Source organism: Cardiocondyla obscurior, linkage group LG07 (assembly GCF_019399895.1).
Source record: "Cardiocondyla obscurior isolate alpha-2009 linkage group LG07, Cobs3.1, whole genome shotgun sequence".
NCBI classification, from domain to species: Eukaryota; Metazoa; Arthropoda; class Insecta; order Hymenoptera; family Formicidae; genus Cardiocondyla; species Cardiocondyla obscurior.
The window spans coordinates 1490829-1518220 of NC_091870.1; the positions used below are offsets into that span (position 1 = coordinate 1490829).

A 27392-nucleotide genomic window follows, 5' to 3' on the forward strand; every position below is an offset into this window, starting at 1 on the left:
GTCTGAGATTTTTCTTAATCCAATTGTTTTCTGAATTGACGATCCGCCGCGTGTGACTCGCGTCGATCCCAATCCGGGGATTTAATGCGAGATCGTGGGAGGCTGCGAGGAGGTCACCGCGCGAAAAGCGAAAGCTTTAATCGCTGCACGATGTGGGCGGCTTGACGAGCCAATAAGGCATGACATGACCGATCAGTTTACCTCTTCTGCCCGTGAGCCGCGGTATTATTTCCCGACCACAGTTCCGCTATCTTCCTATCTTTTCCGCAGAGTTCACACGAGTCAGCAGCGACGGCGAGGCGTCGCGAGGGGAATGACGTTATATAATAGGGGATGATTGCCGTTTGACAAGCCCTTTATAGCGCTTTTAATACATTCGCTGATAGAGATAGGGTTTCGCGGTAGTTACGCTTCGAATACTGCAAGCTGTATCTTACTCTTTTATCGCAATAATATTTTAAATCTTATTATCTCGTTGTTAAAAGAAATATTGATATTACTTTCACTGCTTATCAATTTAATATTAATTAATTCGATACACGTGTACGTAAATTATTTTACGTCGCGTTGACTGCATAAGAAATAAAATACGCAAATAAAAATCGAGCGATCTCGCGCACGAAGCGAATAAATCGAGAGACTTCAGCGTCGAAGAAAAGCGGCAACGATCGGACAACAATGAAATCTCTATTATAGAGATTAAAAAATTATTTTTGAACGATAAATAAAAATATCTAGACACCCAGTTTAATGTGATGTACGTTTATTACGAACGTGGCGCATGCTGTTTTCACCGAATCCGCTCCCACATATAGAGTTACAGACGGCAACCGTCTACCTCGCCCTCCCAACAGAAATCCGCTCGTCTGTCAGTGCGGAAGATAATCATTTCACTTTAATAGACCGCGATCGACCATTCATGGAGCCGACGTAAACGAAGTCGAGCGTTTCCTATCCAAAAGGGGCGCGTGCCAAAGGCGGCTGAAAATAGGAGGTCTATGATGGGACCGATTCTCTGCGAATAGCGGCTTTTCGGGAAACTGTTTTAGAAATCGCTCGCGTCGGGACGTACGATGATGAAGTGGCAATAACTTTTGAAAAACTCGACTTTGTTGAGCTTTTACGGCCGACGTTTTAGCCGACATCGAACTGTTATCGCGAATAACGTGGGCGTAAAGTTGCGGCCCGAGCTTCCGAATTGAATTCGCCTTGTGCGGAGGATGCGAACCTTTCCGCAGAAGCCGCACATTTTCTGTCTGCACCGAGTCGCGCCTACGTTTCGGTGAATACCTACGATCAATCACGAGAACGCTTGTTAGAGGCTATTGTCAATTTCAAGGCACGTTACAAACACAGAACGTTACGTTGCAGAGCTCTAACATATCGTTGTTCTCAACGTGATTATTAATAAATATTTTTCACGTCCTAAATTAATAAAATTAAATACTATTAATTTTTCACGATTATTTTCGAATCACCGATTTCTTTTTTCCCCCCTCGTTTAATATTACCTTCGGAACGAAAACTTGCGGCTGAAATTTACAGACTTAATTTTTTCTTTTTCTTTTTTTAAGCATTTAGTTTGATATCGCAGACTACGACGATTAAATTAAGAAGTCATTCGTGAATCGATTCTTAACGGTTACAAGCGCATCGGTCGGGTCCCTTGTGCTGAAAGGATTACAGGGTTGATTATTGACACGAGGGGCTGGTTAGTCTTGGGCCCCTTTCGCGTCTGGTGACACCCTATATGTTTGAACACATTTGTTGATAACCCCTTTTGCGATACCCATCGTATAGAGTTACAGGGATTTACGAAGTACAAATAGAAGAAGTAGCGAGACTCTAGAGATGCGACTCCACTGTCGGGATCATAAGGCAGCGTTACAACCGATATCTCAGCGAGATCGATATTCGTACGAGCCACGCTCGCTTAATCATCGCACGTCGTGCTCGTTTTATACGGCGAGTTGCGAAACTGTGCCGAGCGGCGATCGTCAGCCCTGCGCGCGATAAAAGGAAGGGTGGTTTTTAAAAATCACAAAATTTATATCGCCCGCGCGTGTCTAGTTTCCGTTGCGGAGGATCTTCCCCGCGGGGTATCGGCCATTTTCGGACCTGGAGGGTCGAATATACGTTCTAATTTATGCGCGAGCCATTGCGTCGCGTGATGCTCGCCTGCATCCGAATAGAGCAACGGAAGAGTCGGTCTTTTAACGAAGGGTTAACGTTTCAAAAGTAATTTAAAAAAAAAAAGAAAAAAAAAGAGTCTCTTCAGTATCTCACGAGATGTCCATTAACTTAAATAATTATCTACTTAATTATTACGTACCAAAAAAAATGCTCATATGATTTATTTTCGTTAAATTAAAGGCAACAAAGAAATATTTCGAGCCGCTCGGTCACAAACGCGCTGGCATGTATTTAGATGTATCTCGCTGACCAAGAAATAAATTTCAAGAGGGAAAGTAAAGAAAAGAAAATAAAAAAAAGAAAAAAAAAAGGAAAAAAAAAAGAAACTGACTGAAATCGAAAAGCCAAAGATTCCACGCACGATAGCCGATCTATAAATAGGCTCATACGTGATATAACGCGTGCACGCCTATCGTGAATTCGCAGCTGAGCGCATACGGGTGCCTTAATGGGAGACTCCGTAACACGACGAAATTTTCTCCCAAAAAAAATCTATAATAGCGACCTCGGAGAAGAGACAGGTAAGGAGCTCTATAAATGCTCCCGTATCGTGGAAAGATTTGACTTGGCGATAGGAGCGAGATATTTTTCCCCGGCTTTCTCGCCGCACCGCGAGAACGGGCGCGCTCTTCGAGACCAATTTAAATCAATTTAGCCCTACCACCCCCTCCTTAAACGAGGCTCAATTGGCACACAATGAGAACCCGGGAGTCCTTCGACCGAAGGGAAACCAACGTGCTCCTATCTCAAAACTTCCTACGCCGCTTCACGCCACTCGTGAGGCAAACGCACGAAAAATATATTCCGCGCGGTCGTTTAATTTGCCTCGTGGCGAGTACGTTATTTCGCAATCGAGAACACCCCTCTTTCTCCCTGCGATTAGAAAGTCCCCCCCCGTTAATCCGAACTGTCGTAATCGGGATTGTATCCGATACCTAGCAGATAAGACCGTCGACGTGGCATAACAAATGTGGGAGAATAGAGAGGAAGTGATAAGGGTCGCGGATATCATCCGCGTGCGAGCCACGAGTCGTTTAATTAATTAAATGAGAGGAGAGATGATCGAGGGAAAAAAAACTTTCCCGTGAATTATCCCGAGGTGGAAAATTATTCTTTATCGATAAGCCGCTCTGTAAAAATTAATGTAAAAAAAAAGTGACGAGCCTCTTCCGCCTCTTCGACGAAGTTAACCCTTTGCGCACGCGTTTCCTGCCGAGGTGAAAGACGATTGGCCGACGATTAGAGCTCCTCGTTGTGGGTCGTACCGAAACATATGCCCCTAAAGGGACACGCGGAGGGGTAGGTTTTTTTTTTTCCTCGACCTGAAGGGCGCGTTTTCCGGGGTAACATCGGTTAAACGCCCGGGACAATAGATATCAATTTTTTTTCAAGACCACGCAACAGACTCGGTAATGTTTCCATAGCTTCCGCCGGCGGAAATCGCCGTCGAAGGAAAAAATCGTGACGCAAAGTAAACGCGAAGGGTTTAATATTCCCGGCGAGCGTCGGTGAATATTCTCTCTCGATTCACTCTCTTAATTTACCAGCGGGTCGGTCCTAGCTCGTGCGCCGGCAATAACAAACGCGAATTTGATCGAGCGTGTACGCAACGTGCATGCACGTTTGTGTCGGCGATGCGATTTCCGTGAGGCGAGCTCGGGACCCTAAGCGATTTACAAAGCAGCCGGAGGATTGACTTGTGCTGAATGGATTATGGAGTTCACATCAGATCACCGAGATCTCGGGGGCCCAGAAGGCAGCATCGCTTTGAAAAACCGGAAACAGCCGGCACGAGTCCGGATACGTGAGCGGGTTACATTCTCGTCATCTGGCTTCCAAGGTAAGAATCGCTGAAAGGATTCTCCCGTCGAAAAATGTAAATAAAATTACATCATCGAAATGACGCCGAATTCGAAAACTTAATATACGCGTACGCATATATTTTAGCAAATATCCGCGGCCGAAGAAATATGTTTTCGTTGATTGTGGCAACCGTGAAAAAACTATTCGCCGCTCAAACAGAAAAAAAAATCAGAAGCCGTTAAATGAACATTACGTTTAAGGACGCGCTCACGTAGCCGACAGGTGACAGAATATTTAAAAGTTCCGAGTGAGAGAGAAACGAAAGGGGGCTTAGTCTCCTCCTACACGTCGTTGGTTGAGGCACGCGACTAGCATTGTATGCAAATGCGAGGCAGATGCGCGGATAAGCCCGAAAATTTGACCTTCTCGAACGATACGCCACTATTTCGCAACTATTCATCAAATCAATCAATTACAAAAAAAGAAAAGAATTAATTAAATATAAAAAAAAAATTACTTTGATCTGCCGCAGCCGTCGTTAATCAGATTACTTCACAAAATATTTTAAACATATTAAGAAAATAAAAAAAAATTAAAAATTAAAAAATTAATAAATAATTTATATTACGCAGCGGAGGAAAATTCACGAAGCGACGGGGCGAATTAATGGAACGTCGGGCGGGGCTCGTAAAAATTCTAATGGGCGCGATTTTTCTTTTTCCTTCGCAATAATTCGCAATAATTGTCTCGAGAGGCGGGAGAAGGGAAAGACAGAGCCGAGGAAGAGAAAAGGAGAGAGAGATAGGTCGCGGCAGCTGGCATCGTGCGATTTCGCGGCGCGTTTATTACGTAGGAACAGCGGGGCGCGACGTCGCGGACTGGTAGATAGTGTCATGCACAGGAACGCACTCGCGAGCGGTACCTGTGTGCAAGTAACCAGAGTGTACTGTCACGGAGGCGTACAATAGGCCAGTTTCGGGGGACAATAGCGGAGGCCGACAATCAAATCAGCTCGCTATCAGCCACCCCAACCCACCGACGTTTATCCTTTGATCCGCTCAGTCGTTCGCTCGCTTGCTCGCTCGCTCGCGCGGGGCAGCAAACACTCCTGATTGCACACCCCTCTGTATTTAAACAGCCTCGAACTGTCTCTCTCCTCCCGCCGCCGCCTCGCTCCATCCCGTCCGATTCCACGGTTCCTTCCATGTTTAATGGGTCTACAGAGGACGTGAGGGATGAGAGAGAACGAAAGAGAGAGAAAGAGAAGAGAAAGGAACGGGCAGGCTAGAGAGAAATGTCATTCCGGGTAAAATGATAGTTTTAGCGGCATTCCAGCTTCCGAAAATTGATCTTATTTAAAACGTTGCGTCTCGAAAATGAAAAACGTCCAGAAATAAAAATTAAAAAAAAAATATTCTCAGAAAGCTTAACTTTATGGAGCTACCTATATGCTTTGAAATCAAAAATTTATTTCTCGAAAACCTTAGGCTCGATCTTAGCTCACACCTGTATGCACGTGGTAGGAAGTAGCGTTAGAAATGTTGCTGCCGCACGCACGTGCTGAAGTACGTCAAATCGCACGTGCGAGCGAGGCGCGGAAGTCGATCGTCGGGCGCGATAAACCTCATTTTACAAGAGCATCAAAAAAACAAAAAAAAAAGTCGAACATAAGCTGCGTGAAACGCTTTATATTAAAAATACCGAGATACCAAGCTTCAAACTTCTTTTTTTAAATATTATCTAGCGCGAGACAGGGATTTTGAAAGCAGCTTGACGTTTTGCGGGAAGCTTTGCGAAACTGGTGACAAAGCCGGTTTATGATATGCATAAAGAGAGCGAGCAATGTTGAAATCGTTGTTTCTAGCTTTTCGCGAAAGCAGCTCGCGCGCGACAGGCGCTGTCTATTCTACGTCCTTTTTCTGGGTTGAAATCGCAACTTTACAATTCCGAGGACGCGTTCACCTCGACAGATATGTTTGCGTCGTGGGTTGGAGTTCGATCGAAGCGTAACGGGCCGTTGTCTTGGATGCGGGTACCTGGGGTTGGGGGAGGCAACGGGATAGGGAAGGTAGGAAGTAGGAGGTTCCTGCGAGAGACACCCTCTTGCCAGCTGATTACGAACTCGCGCCACGCGATTAGTCAATTAACCCTCGATGCTTTCACAGTGAATGATTGTGCAAGTCCTCGCTCGGGAGAACATTGAAACATATAAATGCAGCGTGACACGTCGCTGAATAATTTTATATGATCGTAATCGACAAATAAAATATCTGTCAATAATTGAAGCACAAACAAGCTCGACTTGCTATTATTATATTTCCAACTATTAAAGCAAGAAATCTACTCTCCGTTAGAATTTATCGACTTTATTAAAGTTATATACCACGATTGCGAATAATACTATTTTTTTTTTCTTTGATCGCAGAGCGAAATAATATAAGAAATAAAAAAAGCAGCCGTTCCAAAACTACGAATCCGCTGTCTGTAAAAATCTTGATATATCGAAACGAAGCGCCGGCGAAGCCTTGGACCATAATTCGACAGAAATCCCGTCGCCACAGGGAGGAACCTTCGGTAATCGATTCCTCCGTAGGGCGAGAGGGGTTGTTATCGTCGATTAGGCACCCTCAAAGGGACGCAGCCGACGATTGGTTAGCCACTGCCACTCCCATAGGCGGTGCCTGCAGACATATGGAGGCAACCGCGGTATAACTCGCGTTCTTCCGGGCGCAACGTGCCTGGAGCCTGGAGTCCAGCTAGTTTCTGTCGCGCTGGAGCTGCCTCAGTCCACGCAGCAACGTCGTACCGCACGCATCGGCGCCAACCAGCGACGCTCCGAAGCGAACCTCGAAATCGGCCGCAAGCGTTCACCGAAAACCCACACCGGAAAATCTACACTTCTCACGGAGGCAAGCCGAAGGTCAAAACGACCTGAGAAAACGTCGTCGAACGGCAGTATGATCCTACGAGCACTCTTGAATCAGGCTACCGGTATGGAAGGTCCCACGAGAACTGGTTACTCTCCATGATACCACGACGATCACCGAAATGTTCGGAGACTTCAATTTACCGAGATTTCTACGGATCATCCCTGAGTGAAGTGCAGTAAGTCAGTTCCGGTCGGTGATTCCGAAGTGGCGCGTTTACGTAATTGTGACAAATTGTCCCGAGGACGCCCGTAGTGATCGCAAAGTCGTCTACTGTGGCTGGTCGACGGAACAACGAAGCTTTAATCACGAAACACCATCGACTATGGTAGTTCTGTAAGTATCTAACGCTTAACTCGCCCGAATCGAAGACTTGTTTTAATTCAATTAAGGGAAACGACGTTTTAATTGACCTATGCTGATTATCGAGAAAATCGCGAGATCATCTAGAGAAAATTGGAGATACCTTTCGAGTGAAAAGCCGGTTTCTTTGACGTTAATTTGTCTTATTCTTTCTCTCGTTCGGAATTAATCCTAGACTCGAAGATACGAGATTCGGCAGTCAATTTGATAAATATAAAAAATTGGTAACGTTTGCGCGCTCGGCATCGATTTCTCTTCCCTCAGATAGCGAGAGAAATTAAGCTGCTATCTAATCAATGGGCGTTCTGCGGGTCTCTCATTGGTGTGTGGGCGTTATCACGAGGCCTGATTGGACGCTAGGTGTTCTAGAAATCCCTCGTTTACACATGCGCGCTTCATCGACCCGTGCACGACCATTTATGCGCTCGAGCTGTCGCTTTTTTAATATTCATAACTTATCGGCTGTACTTTCCATGGTTAGTTTAATTTTTGCCCAGATTTTTACTTATTTTACTTCTCGAAAAAAGAAATTAGAAAAAAGAAAATCTTTGCGCGTTGTAAACTTTAAGCGATTCATAAATTTTTAATTATCCCCCAAAATATCTCTAAAATATATTAATTTTTATTTTTAATTTAAATGTATCACGGTAAACTTTTTTTTAAATGATATATTAAAGTTATCGATATTTCAAGTCAAGACCAAAAAACAAGAATTTCAAATAAAAAAAGTAGCGGCCATCTAATCGGCCAGCAAACTCGATTAAGAATGTAACGCCGCCTCGCCATTGATCACGGCCGAACACCTCGAAGACAGATTAAATGAATGTCTGCGAGTAAGACGATCTCCCTTTATCTCGAATCTTGAGAATGCTTTCTCGTTCTCTCTCTTTTTCTCTATCTATCCCGCCATGAAACTCTTTGAGTACTTTTCGCGAGCCTTCGCCGTGAATCCCTTTCATGTTACTACAACCGAATGGAAGCGACAGATCCAGCATTAATTTTACAATATTGCGCGGAAAATATGACTCGAGATTTTGAGTTATTCGTAAATGATCGTTCTCTCGCGTGCACGGTCGATAATAGCAACGAAACAAACGCGTATTAATTGCGAGGCATAGATGCCTGGCGTCGGTTTCAAAATTTACATCCTCGCCACTATTACTCTAGCGATCATTTTTATTAAGATTTTTTAGAGGACATTTTTTGCGATAAGCCATCGACGCGCGGTGATAATAATTGCGGTGAAATATATCTCTCTGTCTCTTTCGCGGAGCGACCCACGTGCGTCTCTAAATTTGGCGCGTCAGGTCGATCCGCGTGCTCGCATCTCTTTTCCTCTCGGGAATTCGAAATCAACGCGATCTGGTGAACGTGCTCACGGTGCGGCGCGCGGAATCGGCAAAAAGTTAGATTTACAAAAATCCAGCCCGACCGGTTTTCTTTCGTTTCTATCGCGTTTCATTGAGCCCCGACACGTTTTGCTCAATTTTTTTTCCTTTTTCTTTTTTTTTTTTTACTCCTCCGCCATCCCCCGACTTCATTCTTTTGCCGCTGGTGATCACACGTGAATACACCGTCGTTTGTAAACAGATGAACGCGAAGATCATATCGGACTGGCGTAACCGAAAGAACAACGGCCTGAAGACAAACAACTATTAATCGATCGAACCGATCGGATTTCAAAATAAGCTTGAAGCTAAAAATATGTAACGCTTTAATAAACGTAGAAGCACCGAATTGTTTTCGCCCAAAAAGAATCTTTTTTTTTATTGTACACGTTTTCACGCAAGTTAAATGAAAAATATCGAGCATGCCGACTATCTTGCAGAATTATGTTAAATGTAAATCGAATGATCTTACTCGTGTCGATCGCGAACAAAGATCTAAAAAAAAAAAAAAAAGTACCGTGTGGGTGTCAAACATTGTGAAGGCTTATTATCACAAAGCGAAGAAGAGAGTACATGTTAACACAACGCGATTTTTTAAATTTTCAATACCTGACCCATTAAGATTTTTTTTTTTTAATAAATTCGCTGGCAAAAGAATGAAAGCACGGAATTAACGGCGATAGTCTAGCAATTATTTCACATAATATAAAAATGTTCTCGTTCCCTTATCTTGATTATTTTATTTTATTTTTTTTTTTTAATTAAAAACAAAATATTTTATTTTAACATTAAATAATATTTAAAATGTCGACAAATTATTTGGAGTAAATAATTGTTTCCCAAAATCGCGTGGAATTATTTCAGCGCCAATTTCGTTGCAGATTAAAATAAAACAGAGCGCGGCGAACGATTAATTATACCTCGAGCGTTAACATAAACGAGCAGAGCGCGAAGTCGCGAGATGGGTAATATAACTATCAAGCTCGGTATTTCCGGATCGGCGACGCGATCGGTAACTCGAATCAAAAGCGCGGTGAATTAACTTGTTTAGAAGTGGCGAGATTAACTCGCGAACTAATCTCGCGGAGAGATCCAGACGTTAGCTCGGCCACGAGGAGCGGGAACGAGAACGAACGGTAACGAGGGAAGGTGAGACGAGAGCGAGAATAACGAAGAGAGTAAGAGAGAAATCAAAAGAGAGCCAGGTTGAGAAGGGACGAAGCGAGGGGGCGAAAAGGGCGGTTGAAAAAAAAAAAAAAAAAAGCAGAGAAGGAAATAGGAAGGAACGAGGACGAAGCGAGAAATTTCTTCCTTTTCACGGCGTGCCCTTCGCGATATTTTAGCGGCCTCGTCGCGACGCGTATCTACCTTAATATCTGAAATTCTGAGCGCGCACCTACACCACCGAGCAAGATGCAAGACCCAAAGGAAGGACGTCTCCGTCCTTTTCTTCTGCCCGGCTTCTCTCCGGCTTCTCTCGACGTCTTTTTTTTTTTCTCTCTCTCTCTCTCTTCTCGTGCGAGTGATAGCGCGCGTGTGCGTACGTCTTCGGTCGCGGACAATCTCGGTGCAACATCGTCCACCGATGTATCATCTTACTCGGTGCTAAAGGCGATGACTTTATCACCGATCCGAGCAATCATTCACCTAGGCCGAGTCTTTTATCCGTTAAAGCTGTCCTCGTTCCCCCTCGGTTCCCATCGGTTCAATTCCACCCTTGGGGTCTCCACGACAGAGAGAGAAAGAGACAGAGGGAGGGAAAGAGAAGAGCATTGACGTAACGTATAGTAAACGCGTCTCGCGTGTTTCTTCTTCTCGCTACGCATAACGAACCGTCGGGCGAAAGTGGCAGAATTATCGGCCGGCGCGAAATAACGAGAATGCCGTCTTCCTTTGCGAGGAACGTCGATACCAGCGATAAATTACTCTACCGCGGTCGCTGATTAAAATTAACCTTGTCGCGCGAGCCGCCAGGTGTGACGCTAAAGTACGACACTTGTAATACGTATCCTCGTTTCGCGTCGATAAAACACGCGGGTGGGAACGTTGACGGCGAACGTGCACGACGTATTGAATAAGAAGGCCTCTTCGCCGGTCGTTTCTGCGACGCTGTGGGCAGCGGCCGACGTCGGGGATCTAAATGCACCGAGAGATTAATGCCCGCGAATCAAAGGGCGCGGTAATCGCGGCGATCGACACCGCGGCTTCTCGACACGGCGGACCGCGTCAGCGCGCGGAGGGCTTCGCGAGGTGGTCCACGTCGCTGAGGACCTACGGCCGACCGGGCCTTCTCGAGTAGGTGTTCCAAGATCGTAAACGTCCGGCGGCGGACTCGATAAAGTCGAGGGAAACAATACATGCGCGCACCTAACGCCTTAAGTACCTATAATTTATTATTATTAATTTCTTTTTTTTATTTTTATTTCCTATTTTCAAGAAACCGATTAAAATCATTTCGACGGACCCACCCTTTTTCCGCGCGCGTTAGAAAAATTTCTTAATGACTTGACGATCGCGTGTCATTTTTTGCGCGCTCGCATTTCTCCCGCGAAGGACCGCGGATCTGAAGAATTCACCCGTGACGTGATATACGATTAGGAGGTCGTTGCGTAGCCGGCTGCAACTCGAGTACCTCGCATACCGTAATGCCGCCACAGATCATAAGCGCGGACTTTAATGTCACAACGGGGGAAAGGAGGGAGCAGCGTCCCGAGGAGATTGCTCTTATGAGAGGATTTACGCACAAGTGTTTCTTGCGCGGGCGAGAGGTCCCGGGAGGAAAAAAAAAAGAAAGAAATTATTAGGGGAAGGGACATCGAGATTAGCCGCACATCCATCCTCATTAATACGCAATAGAGGGATAAACGAGCCAAACGTCGTTCGTACGATTCTTCTCGTGGACCTTAGCAACTGCGCGTCGAAGACATCGCGCGGATACCGCAAGACAGAGTTCGACAAATTTTTTTTTTCTTCCCGCATTCGCATATATTGATTATCGCCTTCGATTGATGTTAACATATTATTCGCGTTGTTAATAAATTTCCCCGACTCGCGTACAGGGCGTATTAGACGCGTTAAACGGCCGACTGCCGGGGAAGATAAATGTACGAGCGCGAGCAACGATACACCGCCGACAAATTTCGAGGGTAGCTATATCCTCCGGGCTATCAAAGATCGATCTTTCGCGCCACGACCCGATCGCAGCGGATTCCGGAAAGCCGCTCCGAGAGCGTGCTCCGCGTCGCACCGTACCACCCACGAACTCCCATAAGTATCGCGCGAAGTACGGCCGGGTACGCGCCATAAATCGGGATTTTATCCCGCAGTCGCGGCGAGCTTCGCGCCGCGACTGCAATTGCGTAACACTAAATTAGACTCTGAATTCGATTCTGGACAAGAGGCGCGATTGCAAAGGTCTGAAGGTCGTTCCCTCGTTCGCTACAAAGTCGCGCGATTAAATAAAATGCCGATTTCGCCGAAACGGGACGAGTAAACGCGGACGGAGGAGACCTGGAGAAAGTCCACGAAATTTATACCGGCGTTCCTTCTCTCTCGTTGTAGGAGTCGCGTTGGGTCGCCGACGATGTCAGCGACTGTCGCCGGCAACCAGCAGCAACATCACCCTCACCAGGAGTGGGACATAAACGACTCGAACGTGCCGAGGGTGAGTGCCTTTCTCTCGCCGCGCATTCGAGAGGAATCGAATTAATTCTTCGAGCGGAAGTAACGCTCGGCCTTTCGGAAGCGCGCTCGCAAACTTTCTCGAAGCGGTTCGACGAAGCCGGGCTACCCCGGCGATCTAAGAAGTAGAGATTTTGCTTCAGGTAGTGGAATACGATCCCTGGTGCGAATGGGCGGACGGACACGTGAGGAGAGTCTACGGTCCCGATTGCGAGGAAGCTAGGAGGCACGCCTCCGGCTGGGCGATGAGAAACACTAACAATCACAACGTGAGCATTCTGAAGAAGAGCTGCCTGGGCGTTCTGGTGTGCTCGCAGGAGTGCATACTGCCCGGCGGTGGTAGGGTTCACCTCCGACCGGCGATCTGCGATAAGGTGAGCGAAGCGCATAACGGAACGATAAACATAAATCTCGGCCCGATAATAAATGTAAATTGCGCGCGCGATAGTCACACGCGTCCGCCGCATTCTCGTCGCGACGGAAAAAAAAATAGCCTGCCTCGCGTTCGCCGGCGGATACGATCGAAGGGACTAATTCAGAGTTCTATTAACGCGACACGGTCCGCGTTGCCGAATCTTCAAACGTCTTAAAGTGCGTAACGAGCGAGCGGACTTGGCGAGCGAACAGCGAACGCGAATTTTCGGTGACGAATTTAATCGCTGCGAAAGTAACGCGTCGACAGTGAACATACGAACGTCCACACATTTTTTAATGAGCGAGGGACCGATCGGGTTTACCGACTCTTTCAATTTTTTTTCCGCAGGCTAGAAAGAAGCAGCAGGGCAAACCGTGCCCGAATAGACAATGCACCGGCCGCTTGGAGATACTGTCGTGTCGCGGTCACTGTGGCTATCCAGTGACGCACTTCTGGCGTCACACAGAGCACGCGATCTTCTTCCAGGCGAAGGGCCAGCACGATCACCCGCGACCGGAAGCGAAGTCGACGTCGGAAGCGCGACGAAGCGTAGGCGCCGGTAGAAGAGTTCGTGGACTGGCGGTACTCTTAGCGAGAGAGACTGCCTTGACTTCTAAGGTAAATTTCGTAGCTTCCCATTCGATAAAAAAAAAAAAAAAAAAAAAAACTGATTTGCGAGCTTTTTCACCGAGTCCCAAATGAAATATCGATCTATTGCTTTTAGCGAATTTAACGAAATTATACAAACTGCATGTTTTCGTTACAGTTAATGACACTGAGAGGAACCAAGAGATCGAGCACGGACACGCTCGATCAGCCGGCGAGAACGACGCAGCCACCTCCATTAATTTCTGACAAAGGTTACTATTTTTTTTATTAATCTGAATTATTAATATGTATTTATCGACTTATTTGCTCAAATCCGAACAGTCGGTCCTACAATACCGGCGCGTACTTTTATTTCGACCGTGATACCATCGCGGACACGCGAGATGGAGGCAGCGTAGAGTTTCGGTTGTGCTTCGTCTTCTCGAATATTCACCGATATATGTATAGACTATGCAACGGACGGAGACTACGAACTTGGTTTCTCGAAAAGCCTAAGAAAATTAATACTCCCACAGCTCAGCTCGAAACAAAAATTTCATTGCGATGAAACCTATCTCAAATCAATCGAAACGTAATCTCGTAATGCTTGCCCTCCCGAAGCCTAATATTAACTTTTAGGGAAATATTAACTTTTACGACCGTCGTAATATTTCTAGAGGCTTACTATAAAAGGATCTAAAGAATTGCGTTGGGGAATGCTCTGTATATCAAGTTTTAAACCCTACGGAATTTTTTAACCATGCAAGTAGAAAATTGAAAGAGAATTACTCACCGTGCGCCTTTGCCTCGTCCGACTTTTGCTGCAACTCTCCAGGCTGGTCCAGGCCGCTCCAGATCGCTCCAGGTCGCCTCAGGCCGCTCCAGGTCGCTCCAGGCCGCTCCAGGTCGCTCCAGGCCGCTTCAGGCCGCTCCAGGTCGCTCCAGACCGCTCCGAGCCGCTTCAGGTCGCTCCAGTCCGCTCCGATCGGCCGCCTCACGTTTCACGTCGCACTGTTTCACTAAGCACAGAGAGTCACTGCCGCACAAAATGCGATTTCGCATACACTGTGTGGCGGCCGAGATGACAATCCGGAAAATATTCGCAAATTCGGCACAGCTTCTCGAGCCGTCTCAACAAGTGAAGTGCGCGAATATTACTAACACCACCGTACCGCGAATGCTAACTGAGCCGCAATCGCGGGCTGTGATTGGTCGCTTCGTATCGCCGCGGTTGAAATTCAGTTCTGCCACGAAGAGAGACAGCATGACCAACGCAACTGTCTCTCTCGCTCTCGTTGCTTCCGATATGCAATGCTACGCAAAAAAATTTCAAATCTAGGTTAAGAATACATGTAATTATGTTATCAGCAGTAAATCGGTAAAAATTCCGCCACTTCGTGAATTATAATTATTGAACGAGAGAAGTGTTTAAAATAATGTTTATTATATTTTTCTGGACAATGTACTTACGGCGAATAAATTAAACTTGTTGCAGGATACTCGTGCTCGTGTCCTCCGTTTGAATGCATGTGCCAGCTGCAGACAAACGTATCGTCGTATTCACAGTCTCACCATCATCAGACAACGTTATATCCTCAGCAATTGCCCCCCGCGGACGGCTCATATTGGCTGCAGGACGTTCCGCCGCAAGAGAATCCTGTCAGTTACTGTCTGCCGAACCAGGTTCCCCAGGAGGCATCCTACGGCGACTTTTCGCCGTTCACCGGCGATCTTTTCCAGCCGGAAGAGATCTTTCAGTTGGACCAGCCCCTGAGGCCGGACTTCTCTGCGAATCCCCAGGACGTGGCTCGTTCGCCACCGACTTTGCTCGACCTCGGCAGCGGCACCATCAAATACGAGATGAAACAGCAAACTCAAGACCAGGGATACTGGAATCAATTTCTCAGCGAGGACTCCAGCAGCAGTCATTTAAGCCTGCAACAAGACGAGAGGCTTCACTTCGCCAATTTCGAGCCCGAGAAGGTACCCAACGGCTTACCTTCCAGAAGGGCAATGCATCATTACGTCCAAGAAAAGAGTCACAATCAACCTGCGAGCGACGTCTTGAACTATCCGAATTACCCCCGGTCGCAGAATCAAAAGGGCTTTGTCGAGGGGAACGTCAAGGACGAACACGAACAGTCTTACTGGCTGCAGAATCAACCGGACAACAGACTGCACTTGGATACCTTCGAGGTCAAGGAGGAGGATCTTCTGTCGTCGCGAAGTCGAGAGGTCGAATGTTACAAGAACAATTGTCAACCGCAGATGGTGAACAGAGCGGAGTACGGTCTCTATCAAAGGCCAAAGAGCGAGGACCTGCAGGAGGCCGCGCGACGAAACTGCAGTCCGGAGAGCAAGTCGTATCCGTTTGATAACTATCACCAAATGTTCGAGCACGGCGACGTGAAGAGCCAGCCTCACAGCCGTGCCGTGCATCAGAATTCCACCCAGTCGAATCTGGACGAGAGACTTCAGGGCTGCTACGGCAGCCAAGAAACGCCGGAGGCCGCGGATAAGATGTTTCACAATACCGGCGGCGCGGAAACGATCCAGTCGCGAAACAGCCCCGAGTCCTTCTTCTATTCCAACAGCGAGCGTTGCCATTACACTTGCGAGATCCTCGAACGGGTGCCGCAGATGATGACTGCCGGTCCGGCTCACGGTACCGTCAACTACGGTGATCCGGCCACCGCCGATCTGGATATTCCGCCCTTTGTCGATTACACGCTAGTCGGGATGCTGTGCAGCTCAACGGACGAGGAGACGTCGAGTTTGCTGCCGGGATGCCCCCAGGACTCTCACAACTACATTCCTCATCATTAGAGAACATTCGCCGCCACTCTACTCATTTGTATTATATAAATAAATAAGATAGCGTTACACTTTCTCTCCGAACGAAAGAACCCATTTATTTATCACTAATTAATTTATTCAGTTGATCCAAAGAATCGGTTTTCTATTAAACTATAAATATCGAAACTTCACGCTAAATCACGAACTTGAACGAAAGGTATCTTGCAAGTTTTCCTCATATTTAATATGAATTTGAAAATCAGAAGAATCGATGAAAGGAACCAAGAAGCAGAGTCGACGTAGTCTGGAAAAAGGTCACAAGATTTATTTGCAACTGATTTATTCAATAACAGATACTCTCACGATCACAATTGTTATGTATGTTATGCAATATTACTATTATTATTATTATATTATGCCTATGCATTACACTTTCTCGATTACACATACGCGATATCTTCCTTACTTATCTCTTATGGAAAGAGTTCTCACGAGAGCTCGCGGGTGGCGAACGTAATAGGATACATGAACGGAACGGACGCGAGGCACGTCCGTACAATCGCAGGCTAACCAGGACAGGAGTCCTAATATGATGCAGCGTCAGTAGGAAAAAGATGCTACTGAGGAGAAAGACGAAGAGGATCGCACGCTGACGGGAGACAGGAAACTTTGTTCTCACGTCTGAAACCGATCTTATAAGTTGCACCATGCACACGTACAATTGTTATCAGATTCTTTAGTTTAATTAAAACGATCGTGTCCTTGCCTAGACCGATCTTGCACTGGTGTCTGATTTTTTAAACATTTTCTTTACAAAAGAGAAATATTCTTAACGCAATACAGGTATACATCGTTCGTAGTACTTCGCCAATTTATATCCAAATCAATAACGAAGTTTAATAGTAATTCATTAATTAATAATTAAAAATGAAATTAATTTTATTCAATCTCTTAGCCATAATTTTTTTCGTTTTTAATTATTTGTTTTTTTTTTCTTTTTTGCTTTCTTTTTTTGCTAAATTAATCGCCTAATATAAGGACCTAATTTAATACAAAATATCTAAATTACAAATTTAGCCATTAAAAAATCTTAGTCAAATATATAAATCAAACATTTACCACTACTACATATTTTTTTTTTATATCATAATTATTTCATTCAAAAACCTGATCTCGATTACGAAGACTTCATGATCATCGAGAAAAATTTCAAACAACAATGTAGTTCGTTAGAGTATCCTTAAAGACGGAAAATTGGAGTTATATAAGTAGGAGCTTGCGTTTTGAGCACTGCTGCTCTTCATTCTGTGCCACATGGTGCGAAAAGTTATTTCGAAGATGCACGTAGATAGGGCTTCGAGATTTCCAGCAGGAAGTGTAAATAACAATATCGAAAGACCGCTTTTCGGCATTGCCATTGTACATTTCTTCGCCACCTTCTCGACCAGTTAGGTGTAAATTAATATCGCATACAGACACATCTATCTATACATATTTACATTAGTACTGTCTTTCCTTTCATAAATGGTGAGTATTCTGCTGAAGAACTCTACTTTCGAATGAATTGAATTAGCTTGAAGATCTTAGATGGTAATAATGACTTAGAATTTTTGTGGGAGTTGTAGATCGCGTTCGAACAAACGCATGTTCCTTCCTCTTACTATTTTCCTTCATAATGATCGGTCAAACGCTGTCTACTTCCACGTGTACGCGATAAAATCAAAATCACGCTTATTTTCAATAGCCACGTTTTAACGTTGCAAATTTATAAATATATCTTAAAAAAAAAGAAAAAAAAAAAGAAAGAAAGAGAGCGATAATTCGAGTGCCAGAGTAAGTGAGCTCATCGAAAAATATTTAGTCTGAAGCATGTGATATTTAGTCTCGCGTGCTTGGAGAGTTTCGGTGCATCGAGCTTCCCTGGCGCTATCGAACCTACGAAAAGGTTTGATCTAGTAGGAACCGCACGTGCGAATAAACATGGAAATCGCATACGAAGATCGAATCTACAATTTACATGGAATAGGTTTTATCATCACGATAAACGCATCGCTACCATCGACTTTACATAATTCCATTAATTCGATGTATACAGGGGGTTTTTTTTCTATCTTCGTATGCGATTTCGTGCGATGAACAACGACGATGACGATGAAAGAACGAGAATCGGTGTTTTCGAGAAAAGGGAAGCTTAATGTTTCCGCTCGTCTTCGGAATTTGTTTTAAGGGTCTTCGTCGTCTTGCGCGCGTGTATGTGTCTGTGCGGTGTACACGTGCGTTTCGAATCGAGAAGACGAAAGAGTAATTACAAACTATTTTTTCCGCGGTACGCCAGAAGCGAACGTGCCGCACCCACGAGGGCATCTCGGGGTGGCTTAATATCCTACCGAATGATTTATCTTACGTATCAGCATACTTTGCAAATCGCCTTTTTACGGCGCCTCGTGTTTGCACCAATTTGCAACATAGTTCGCACGCGAACAATAATCGCCGTCAAAGATCGAGGACTCGTTTCGTATGTACTTGTTTCTTCATTTTATATAAAAGGAATATAGATTCCAGCCACACCATTCGTGTGCCTGCGTATCCCCGATCAATCGAAGAGCAGATCGTCGTCCGGCGTCGCGATGAATTAAGTTTAATTAAGTAGAAGTGACTAAGTAGATGTGAGAACGTGTAGCTAACAATCACAGCTATTGTACGGTACTACGAGCGTTGACGCGTCGCGAGAAACGATAGTAGCATTGTTTAATGATACACGGTAATGTAACTAAAATAAAAGTTTATGAGTAATCCTCCGCAAGCGACTCTTTTGTGTGGCGGTGAGCACATTCGCGTGGACACCAGTCAAATAATAGAAAAAGATATATATATATATATACATATACGTGTACATTTATAAAATTCTTTCTACGCAGAGTATATGCCTCTCTCGAAGTCAATTTCTTTTCGATGGGCATTGCTTAAAAGCTAACGCTTGAAAATTGTATGCAGACGAAGTAAGTAAACTGCACTACAGCCTTTGTCCCATTCATTTCATTCGAATGGAACATTGGCTTTAACGTTTACGTATCTCTCTAACTCGTTGATACTACTAAAAGAGATTTTGTAAAGTGTCAAGAGAAAATGAAAGTAAAAGCGGATGTCTGAAAGTACGTGAAAAATGAAAGAACAGTTTGCGAAGAATACGCAAGACATCAAAAGAGACTCATTAAAAATATGTCGATGTCGCGTAATGTAACTTTTTCATATAAATAACCTGACGTGTTGAATATATTTATGAAATTGCACAACACATCCACAAGACAGTTTTTACTTTACAAAATCTTAGCCCCAAAATCTTTAGGACCTACGAAGTTTATGCAAATTATTGCATGCCTCGTATAATAGTGTGTACATATATATATATACATATATATGTTATAATTATATACAAATATATCATTATTTATATATATAATTATATATGTAATTACTTACGATTACATATATATTTATAATTATACATATGATATATAAATCGCACATTCCTACATGTCGGTTTTGTAAAACTTATAATTATATCTTGTCTTGTTTTCACACAATGCAAACATAATTATTAAAATGCAGAGAGAGGAAGGTGAACGCTGTCTAATGGGACACGTTTTCGTCTTTCCGCATTATATGTACATCTAATGTTGAACGTTTAACAATCCTTCTCTCACACACACTGGTCAGCCTATCAAATAATTCAAAGAGAATCGACGACATTCGCATTCTTTGTTTTTTTTTATGAAAAAAAAAGAAAAGTCGAAGATTACAAATATCGTTACACTTCACAGCTAACCACAGCATTCGGCATATATGTTTCACTCGTTTAAAAATTATGTATATCACAATAAAACGCCGGCGCATCCTTCCGTCTCATTTCATATTACCCAACTTGCGCATACCTCTTTTCGCGGCTCACTTTTCTCTCTATGTTCGTCGATATCAAGGATGCGTCTAGAGGCTCTGGCAGGTTTTGGCCCTAGATCCGAGGTTTCCGGATGGTTGCGGAGACGTAAATTCGGGATTTGCGTTCCGGGTCGCTGGTCCCCTAACCGAACGCGGCCTGCCGACGCAAACCCTCGATCACAGCGCTTGTACTAGGCAAGAATCAAAGGATTCTCGACACAGTCTGAACGTAAAATTACGGTAGTTGTTGACTCTTTGACATCGAACCTGTCTCGTCTATCAGCGCACGTGTATCTCGCGGCGTAGCGCGCACTCGATAGAATTTCGTGCCGCGCGGTACGCGATAACGATTTTCCGGCTGAAATAAAGATAATAAAATTAGATTACAGTTTTTGCTGCAACAAATAATTAATTAATAACGGATCCTACCTTTCTTGCATGACAGTACTCTTTTTCGATTACTTCAGCGAGAACGCATTTCCGAGAAGTTCCCTGATTTTGCTCATCCAGTGCTTCAGTGTAATCAGAATGCAGGAAATAATAAGTTGAAGATTCTTGGTACACCGCGTAATTGGCATGTGCTTCGTCCCAGACTACGAGCACTATGTCGCCGGGATTGCAACTAGTAATGGTGACAATTCCCTGTTGTACCATTTTTGTCACTTTTTCCGCGACTTTCTTATGTATATACGAGGGAAAAGAAGGGTGGAAGCATATTGATTTGGAAGATGATCGTCGACTCGGCTGTGAACTTGAAGCCGCGTCCCTCGAAGTAGAGTCCGAAACTACGGCCACCGACGCACTCATATCTTTATCGCGACTTTCTGACGGTATCGGGTCGAAATTAAATGACTTCTTGGTTCGCTCCTTCAGTAATTCAAGTTCCAAACGGATTTTATCCGTCATTAAAGCCTCCATTTTTGCTTCAGCTGCCACTTTACTAGCGCGTATCGAGTTTAATTCGCAAGACAGTCTCTTGTTATCGTTCTCGAGAGATTCAAGCCGCCTCGATAGCCGAGCCAAATCGTCATCATCAGCTTCCAACCGTACTTTCTTCGACTCTGAGACTTCAACGTCATATTTTTCGGATTCTTTAAAAACACTTTCCGAATCAATGTGACCACTGGCTAACCGATTGTAGCTCAAGTCCTTGCATACTCCAGATTCGAGAGGATATGCAATGTCCTCGTGTTGTTCCAAGACTGTTCGTATTGCCTTTTCTGTGATTTCTTGGCTCTCCAACCATGCTTTGCTTGTTTCAAGACTTTTCATCTATATGTAAAAAATTGTAATAAAATATATATATATATATAATATATATTAAATTAGCAAATAAGTTTGTTCGTCTTTTGTCTCTGTGCAATTTCATCCTAATTTACTTTTATTTCTCTTGACGCTATTGTGCAGTAACTTTAAGGTGCTTTCGAAACTTCCACTATCACCATATTTTACTATATTATTTTAAAAAAAAGCAGATGAGCTGCAGAGGCTTGTAAAATGATATATCGCGTTTTCGGAGATAATGCCTTAACAGAACGAGTATGTCAAAATGACGGGAGATAAAAAATGCATCCGGAGATTGCATCCGAAGAAGATTTACTACGAGCTGTTACCATTAAGCTAAACGATTAATTCAACGACATATTGCTTGTGGTTAACTAAATTGAACCAAACACTCCGCGAAAAATGTCCAGTATTGGTAAATCGAAGAGATGTTATTTTCCATCACGAACGGTGAACCTCACACTTCATTAATAACCCGAACAAGCTACTCAGTCTTGACTGGAATGTTTTGTTTCATCCTGCATATTCACCAGATCTGGCTCCTTCTGATTACCATCTATTCCGGTCGTTGCAAAACTCTATGAACGGAAAAATCTTTAAAAATAAAGAGGACGTGAAAAGATACTAAGATTGGTTTGTTGCTGATAAGCCTTAAATGTTTTACGAAAATGGCATATTAAAATTGGTGAAAAAAGTTTACGTTAAAAAATCGAACAAACTTATTTGTCAACCTGATAAACAACAATTAATTAAAAAGCATATAGAATAATTATAAAAATTTCTTTTTTAAATATTACTATCACAATAAATATAAATGTATATTATACATAATACAATACCTTCTCCATCAAGTTATGTTGCTTTTCTGATTTAATTTTAAAATCTTTAATCAGTCGATCGATCATATTCTTGTAATGTTTGCTCTGTTCGATCAACGCAGTCGTTCTCGCCCTGTACATTTCTATTTCCTTATTCTTTTCTTCAACGACTTCCTTCGCTAATTTCAATTCGTTGTCCAATTTTTCCATACAATCGGCCCTTTCTTTTACAATAGCAGTACGGACAGCCATGGCGCTTTCAATTTTCATATCTTCCCTCGCTTGTGCTAGAATCGCCTCGTGATTTACGAGCTCAATAACATCTGGTCGCTAAAAGAATAAGAAATAAATAATATTTTTACATCTTTTCTTTTTTTACATTTTTACATTAACAACAACGAAATAAAGACAAAATTACTTACTTCGATCTTTTCTAAACTAGAATCGCTGGGGCTCCTTTCCATGGTAGAAGCGGTCATAAGTTTGAAGCGGCTCCGAATGGTTTCTAATTCCGTCTTATATTCAATCTGCAGCTTATCAGTCGCTTCTTTCACCATTCTCTCCTGATCGGTGCGCACACTAGCTAGATTCTCCTCCAGTTCTTGAATTCGTTTTTGACATTGCGTCAACGAGTTTGTCAAAGAAGTGATTTCGAGAAATCTTTCATCATTCGTCTTTTTCACCGCCTCTTCTTTATCTATGCGCGCTTGCTCCAATATCCTCGAATAGTCCTCAAGCTGCTGATGCAAACGAGTTTGTAAGCTTCTCTTTTCAATCTCTTCTTCCTCCAATTTCTGATGCATCGTAGACACCAGCCGCTCATGTTCCGCAAGTTCAGTCTCCTTTTCCAGAAGGTTGCGTTTAAGCGTGCAAATCTCTTCCTCGCGATTCTGCATTAATTTCTTAACGTCGGTTATTTTGTACTCGTGCTCGATTGTCAATTCCTGCTCGCGTTCTTGAAGACGCCGGTCATACTCTTGCGAATGCAAGGACAATGCCACTCGGACGCGTTCAGTCAGCTCAACGATGCCGCTCTTATCCTCGTTAGATCGATCTCGTAGAACCGCTAATTCATTCCGAACAGAACTGAGCTCGTCGCATACGACCACTTTCATGGTCTTCAAGATGGAGCGCAATCTCTCCACTTCCTCACGCGTGTTACCAAGATTTTCCTGAAATAACAAGCATTAGAAATATATCGATAAGCATCACAAAATCATATTCTGTGCAACGAATTGTCTTCGACTGTATAAAGCAAGTCGAAGAGAATTCGTCAGGGAAATTAATCGGGGCAAACTCCACGTTATTATTAATTTTGAATCACAAATTGCATAGTATGTAAAATTGCAATCATTTAAATTTAGAAACGAATGTTTTTTGTAAAAGCAATCGTGTGGGTGAGTTTAACGGGTTCAAAAGGAGTGTGGCTTGAGGGATTGGGAAACAAGTGCGACGCCAGCTATCCTGTAAAAAATCAAGATGCACCCATATATACACACGCGTGCGGGCACGTACTCGTACGTGCTCGATGTATGCGCGTATCTATTATTGGATATTTGAGCAAGCAGTACAAAAGTCAGGAGAGTAACAATTTCATTTCGATTAATTCGAATGATTACAGAACACTAATCAAGCAGTAATACATACCCACGGTTTCACGAGATTTTACAGTCAATTCTAATTAATTCACTAACAAATATAAAGGTGATAATAATAAAAATACTTAAAAATTATAAAGGAAAGCAAATCGACTACTATCAGTATATATTTAACGAAGTACCGAGCAATACTTTTAACATCTTGATGCAAGGGAAGCCAGTGACAGGAAAAAATATAAAAAAAAGGTGACAAAAAAAAAGAAAAGTAGTACGTTTTTTAACAAAATAATTTTAAAGAACGGTAGGTGGTAATAAAAGAGGTACTTCACGAAATGTTTTACGGCTACGACTACGGATAATTGTCTGTTAGCGAGCTGTAAGTCGTCTAATACCTGAAGGAGGGACACGATAGCTTGATGCTGGCCGTCGGCGGGATGCTCGCTGAGGCTGCTCGGCAGAGATTCGTCCATGTAAAACTCAGTACCCATGAAGTCGGTGGCACCCACGCCGACGGAGGGGCTGCTACCACCGCTACCGGACAGTGGGTGCTGATGCTGCTGTTGCTGGTCATCGCACATGACGGAGGACTGTGGCAAGGAAGGAGGATTCGGACTCGGGGAATGTTGCTCCTCGGGCGGCAAGGCGCCGCGATAGTTCGAAAGGCCATTCACGCCACTGCGAAGCAAGCAGATGGAAGAATCGGCGGCGCCGTTCTCCACGCACTCGGTCAGCGGACTTAGCTGTGCCGGGCGCTCGCTCGTGGCGGACAGGCTGGGAAATTGGAAAGAGCCGGGTTCGCTTGACGTAGACGAACGCGTTGTTAGATCCGCGACTTTCGAGTTTAGTGGGGAGACGTTAGTCGAGGTCGAGGAAGCGGGGGACACGCTTCGAGAGGCACCAACCTCCAATTGCTTCTGCCGTTTCTGTTTCGCCCCGTCGAACACGCCGGGCTTGCTCACGTCCACGCCGGCTTGACCGATCTTCTCGAATTCCTCCGTATCAGTTTCAGATTCAAAATCACCCCTGAAAATCGATACGGCGTATGTAACGTTCGCGGTTTGCACAATCCATTTTTATCTGCACAAACGACGGTATAACAGCGTTTATCGAGAGCTCACCTGTCGGATAATAATGGCGCTCTAGTGCGCTCTTGCTCTTTTGTGAGAATATCGGTGCTCCCCGACGTGGTGGGCTTGTCTTTGTTACCATCGGTACTGCCTTCAGTAAAGCTCTTAGATAAAAAAAACTGAGTTATGCCACTTAAATCCGGCGTAGAAATTGCAAGCGCCAAGTCTGGAAGCTGTGACCTTAACGTTTCCATATCATTCGCCGTTATCTACAATTAAATATTAAAAATTAATTATGTACAATATGTAAAAATTTATATAATATTAACAGTAAAGTTTTTTAAATATTACATTAGGTAATGCGTTGTCGAAATCGGAAGGGGCTTCCGTAGCGAAGGACGGTGGTGTGTCTTCTAAGCCTGGGAAGAGGGTGTTCAAGAAGTGGCCATCGAATTTACTCTGAAACTCTCGTCTACGTGCTAGCTCTTCACTGTGAACAGTCAACAGCTGACACGCCAAGTTTCTTGCCCATACGAGAAAGGCCTGCGAGAAAGTGCGTCTTCTAACAACCTCGACCACCGCGCTCATATATATTTCCGGAGCCAAGTGAATCTGTTGAAGGACTTCCAAATGCCTTCTCAGTCGCTTCAAACTCTCGTGATATATGATTAGTTTATTGCCCACTTCGACCATTTTGTTCTCCACATACATTATCCACTTCAGTCGATGATAAATATTGATCGACAATTCCTCCTTAGCTTTCGTGCATCGACGGCGAATGTCGCGCAATTGATTGTGATTTTGCAGCATAACTTGTAATTGTCGTCGATGGGAATTGCAAAGATCTGGCAGGACGCTCGCGTCGCCTAAGTTGCTTGCGCGATTCTGATTCTGCAAAAAGCCCTGAGCGAGCTCACCCTGTTCGTGAACGAGCTTCTTGTTCTGCACCATCAGTTGTTCCAGGGCAAACAGCCTCTCACCTAGGCCCTTTATCTCCTTCATATCCTGCTTGTTAGCATTATCAACCGCTGCGTTCACTTCCGCTTCCAGGCTTTGCATCAATCGTTCGTCGAACTGCTCCAGGCCACGCGAGCATTGATCTGCCACTTGCTCCAAGCTGCTCTGATTGTCTTTCGCGGAGATCCATCGTAGCAAATTCAGTACTTCTCCACTATCCTCCGATGTGGTTTCGGACGTTTGACTGGGCTGGTCGTCCGGACTCGGCGAGCCTTCAGCGTGGGCTCTTAAGGCCGGTAAAATTGGAATTTTTGCAAGAGTACCCAAGTCGGCGTTAAAACTGCAATAAAATTCACGAGAGTTATCCAGCTATTTAATAATATATATATATATATATATATATATATATATATATATATATATATATATGCTTAAAAGAAATACAAAACTTAAGTATTATCTCACGTTAGATTTAAGAAATCAGCGTTAGCTATAAATAAGAATATTATCAAACGTCGCGATAAACTTTAATGCGCATATCTTTGGATAAAATTAGTATCTTCATCATTTAATTACTCATTAGTGGTATAACCGATGGAAATTGAAGCAGACTTGATTAAGCATGGTAATCAAAGCTGTGATAATTTAAACGTGGATTCAATGGTAATTATATCTCATTGTAATTAAAGTAATTATTGAGAGTAGCATTACGCTGTAACGTTTATGAATAGTTGCCACACCGGCTTGCAATTTGCAGCGAAAAAAATTTCTTAAATATTCCGCGACACACATCCTAAGTCTGCTAATCCGTACTCTCACTATTATCCAATTTCGCGCCGCGTTTCGAATCAACATGGGAAACTCCACAAAAGAGAACCGGTCTCTGCCGCGTTGATCGTTTCGCCGTATCGTTCGATGCAGCCCCCACTAATTAAATTGTCGAACTCGTAAATTATTAGCTCGCGGCTTGCGTAACTAATGTGCGAGTAAAGCCGTCATTCTCTGAAACTTTCCGCGTCTTTATTTTCATTATGTCATATGCCGTAAGTTTCTCGCGGGAACCAGGCTCCGATAAATTCGCCGATATTAAAAGAAATTACGGATAAATAAAAACGGAGCTTTCACGATATTCCATGCTTAGTGAGATCGAGTTGCTTTTTTTTCCAGATCGACGAAATTAAAGCGAAGGACGATCTTACTTGTCCAGGAGTTTCATGTGCCGTTGTCTTTCGCCGAGGTACAAGACAAAGGCTTGCTGGAACTGTTCGGCACGCAATTGAAACATGTGCGTGATGTCCTCGAGATTGGCGACTACCGCGGCCCAGCCTTGCTGTTGGAGATGCTGATCGTGAACCAACTTTTCGCAGATCCTCGTCTGCTCTCGCGCAAGACCGCAGCATTGCTGGGCCAAGTGGGCACGGGCACAAAGGGTGTGCAACGTGGCCGGCATCGCCAGCGAGTTGTCGATCTGAGTCTGCAGATCGACGTCTGAAAAAAATCAAGAAGAAAGGTCAAGATAAAATACTTCATCCGTGGCTATTAACGCGGCTCGATAAATTACAACACAGCGCAATAGTT

The 27392-nt window shown here is 44.0% G+C and overlaps 3 protein-coding genes across 6 annotated transcripts in view; 1 reads left to right on the forward strand and 2 right to left on the reverse strand.

Annotated features, from left to right (window-relative positions):
• Vari (MAGUK p55 subfamily member vari) overlaps positions 1–14446 on the reverse strand; it is a 129544-nt gene extending 115098 nt beyond the window's left edge. For both annotated transcript variants that reach the window (XM_070658923.1, XM_070658920.1), the window contains exon 1: positions 14152–14446. The gene's annotated coding sequence lies outside the window, so the exon portion shown is untranslated. The remainder of the gene's footprint in view (positions 1–14151) is intronic.
• LOC139104010 (uncharacterized) lies at positions 9636–16356 on the forward strand. Its single transcript, XM_070659228.1, has 6 exons — positions 9636–9686; positions 12183–12338; positions 12499–12729; positions 13119–13388; positions 13537–13630; positions 14854–16356. The coding sequence occupies exons 1-6, from the start codon at positions 9636–9638 to the stop codon at positions 16182–16184; spliced, it is 2133 nt and encodes a 710-aa protein (XP_070515329.1). The 3' UTR covers positions 16185–16356.
• Positions 16357–16454: 98 nt separating this feature from the next.
• Atg17 (autophagy-related 17) overlaps positions 16455–27392 on the reverse strand; it is a 28442-nt gene continuing 17504 nt past the window's right edge. Inside the window, exons 3-10 of one of the 3 annotated variants that reach the window (XM_070658901.1) lie at positions 27014–27302; positions 25209–26154; positions 24909–25126; positions 24183–24813; positions 22615–23364; positions 22214–22522; positions 20520–21362; positions 16455–20448 (exon numbers count right to left, since the gene is read on the reverse strand). In XM_070658901.1, the coding sequence (XP_070515002.1) occupies positions 20326–20448; positions 20520–21362; positions 22214–22522; positions 22615–23364; positions 24183–24813; positions 24909–25126; positions 25209–26154; positions 27014–27302 (4109 nt within the window). In that variant the 3' untranslated portion in view covers positions 16455–20325. The other 2 variants (XM_070658902.1, XM_070658903.1) reach the window with 2 other exon arrangements.

Coding starts and splice junctions, on each gene's coding strand:
- LOC139104010 (XM_070659228.1), top strand. CDS start 9,636: ATGGGTAATATAACTATCAAGCTCGGTATTTCCGGATCGGCGACGCGA. Junction 12,730..13,118: donor GACCGGCGATCTGCGATAAG/GTGAGCGAAGCG, acceptor TTTTTTCCGCAG/GCTAGAAAGAAGCAGCAGGG. Junction 13,389..13,536: donor AGACTGCCTTGACTTCTAAG/GTAAATTTCGTA, acceptor TTTTCGTTACAG/TTAATGACACTGAGAGGAAC.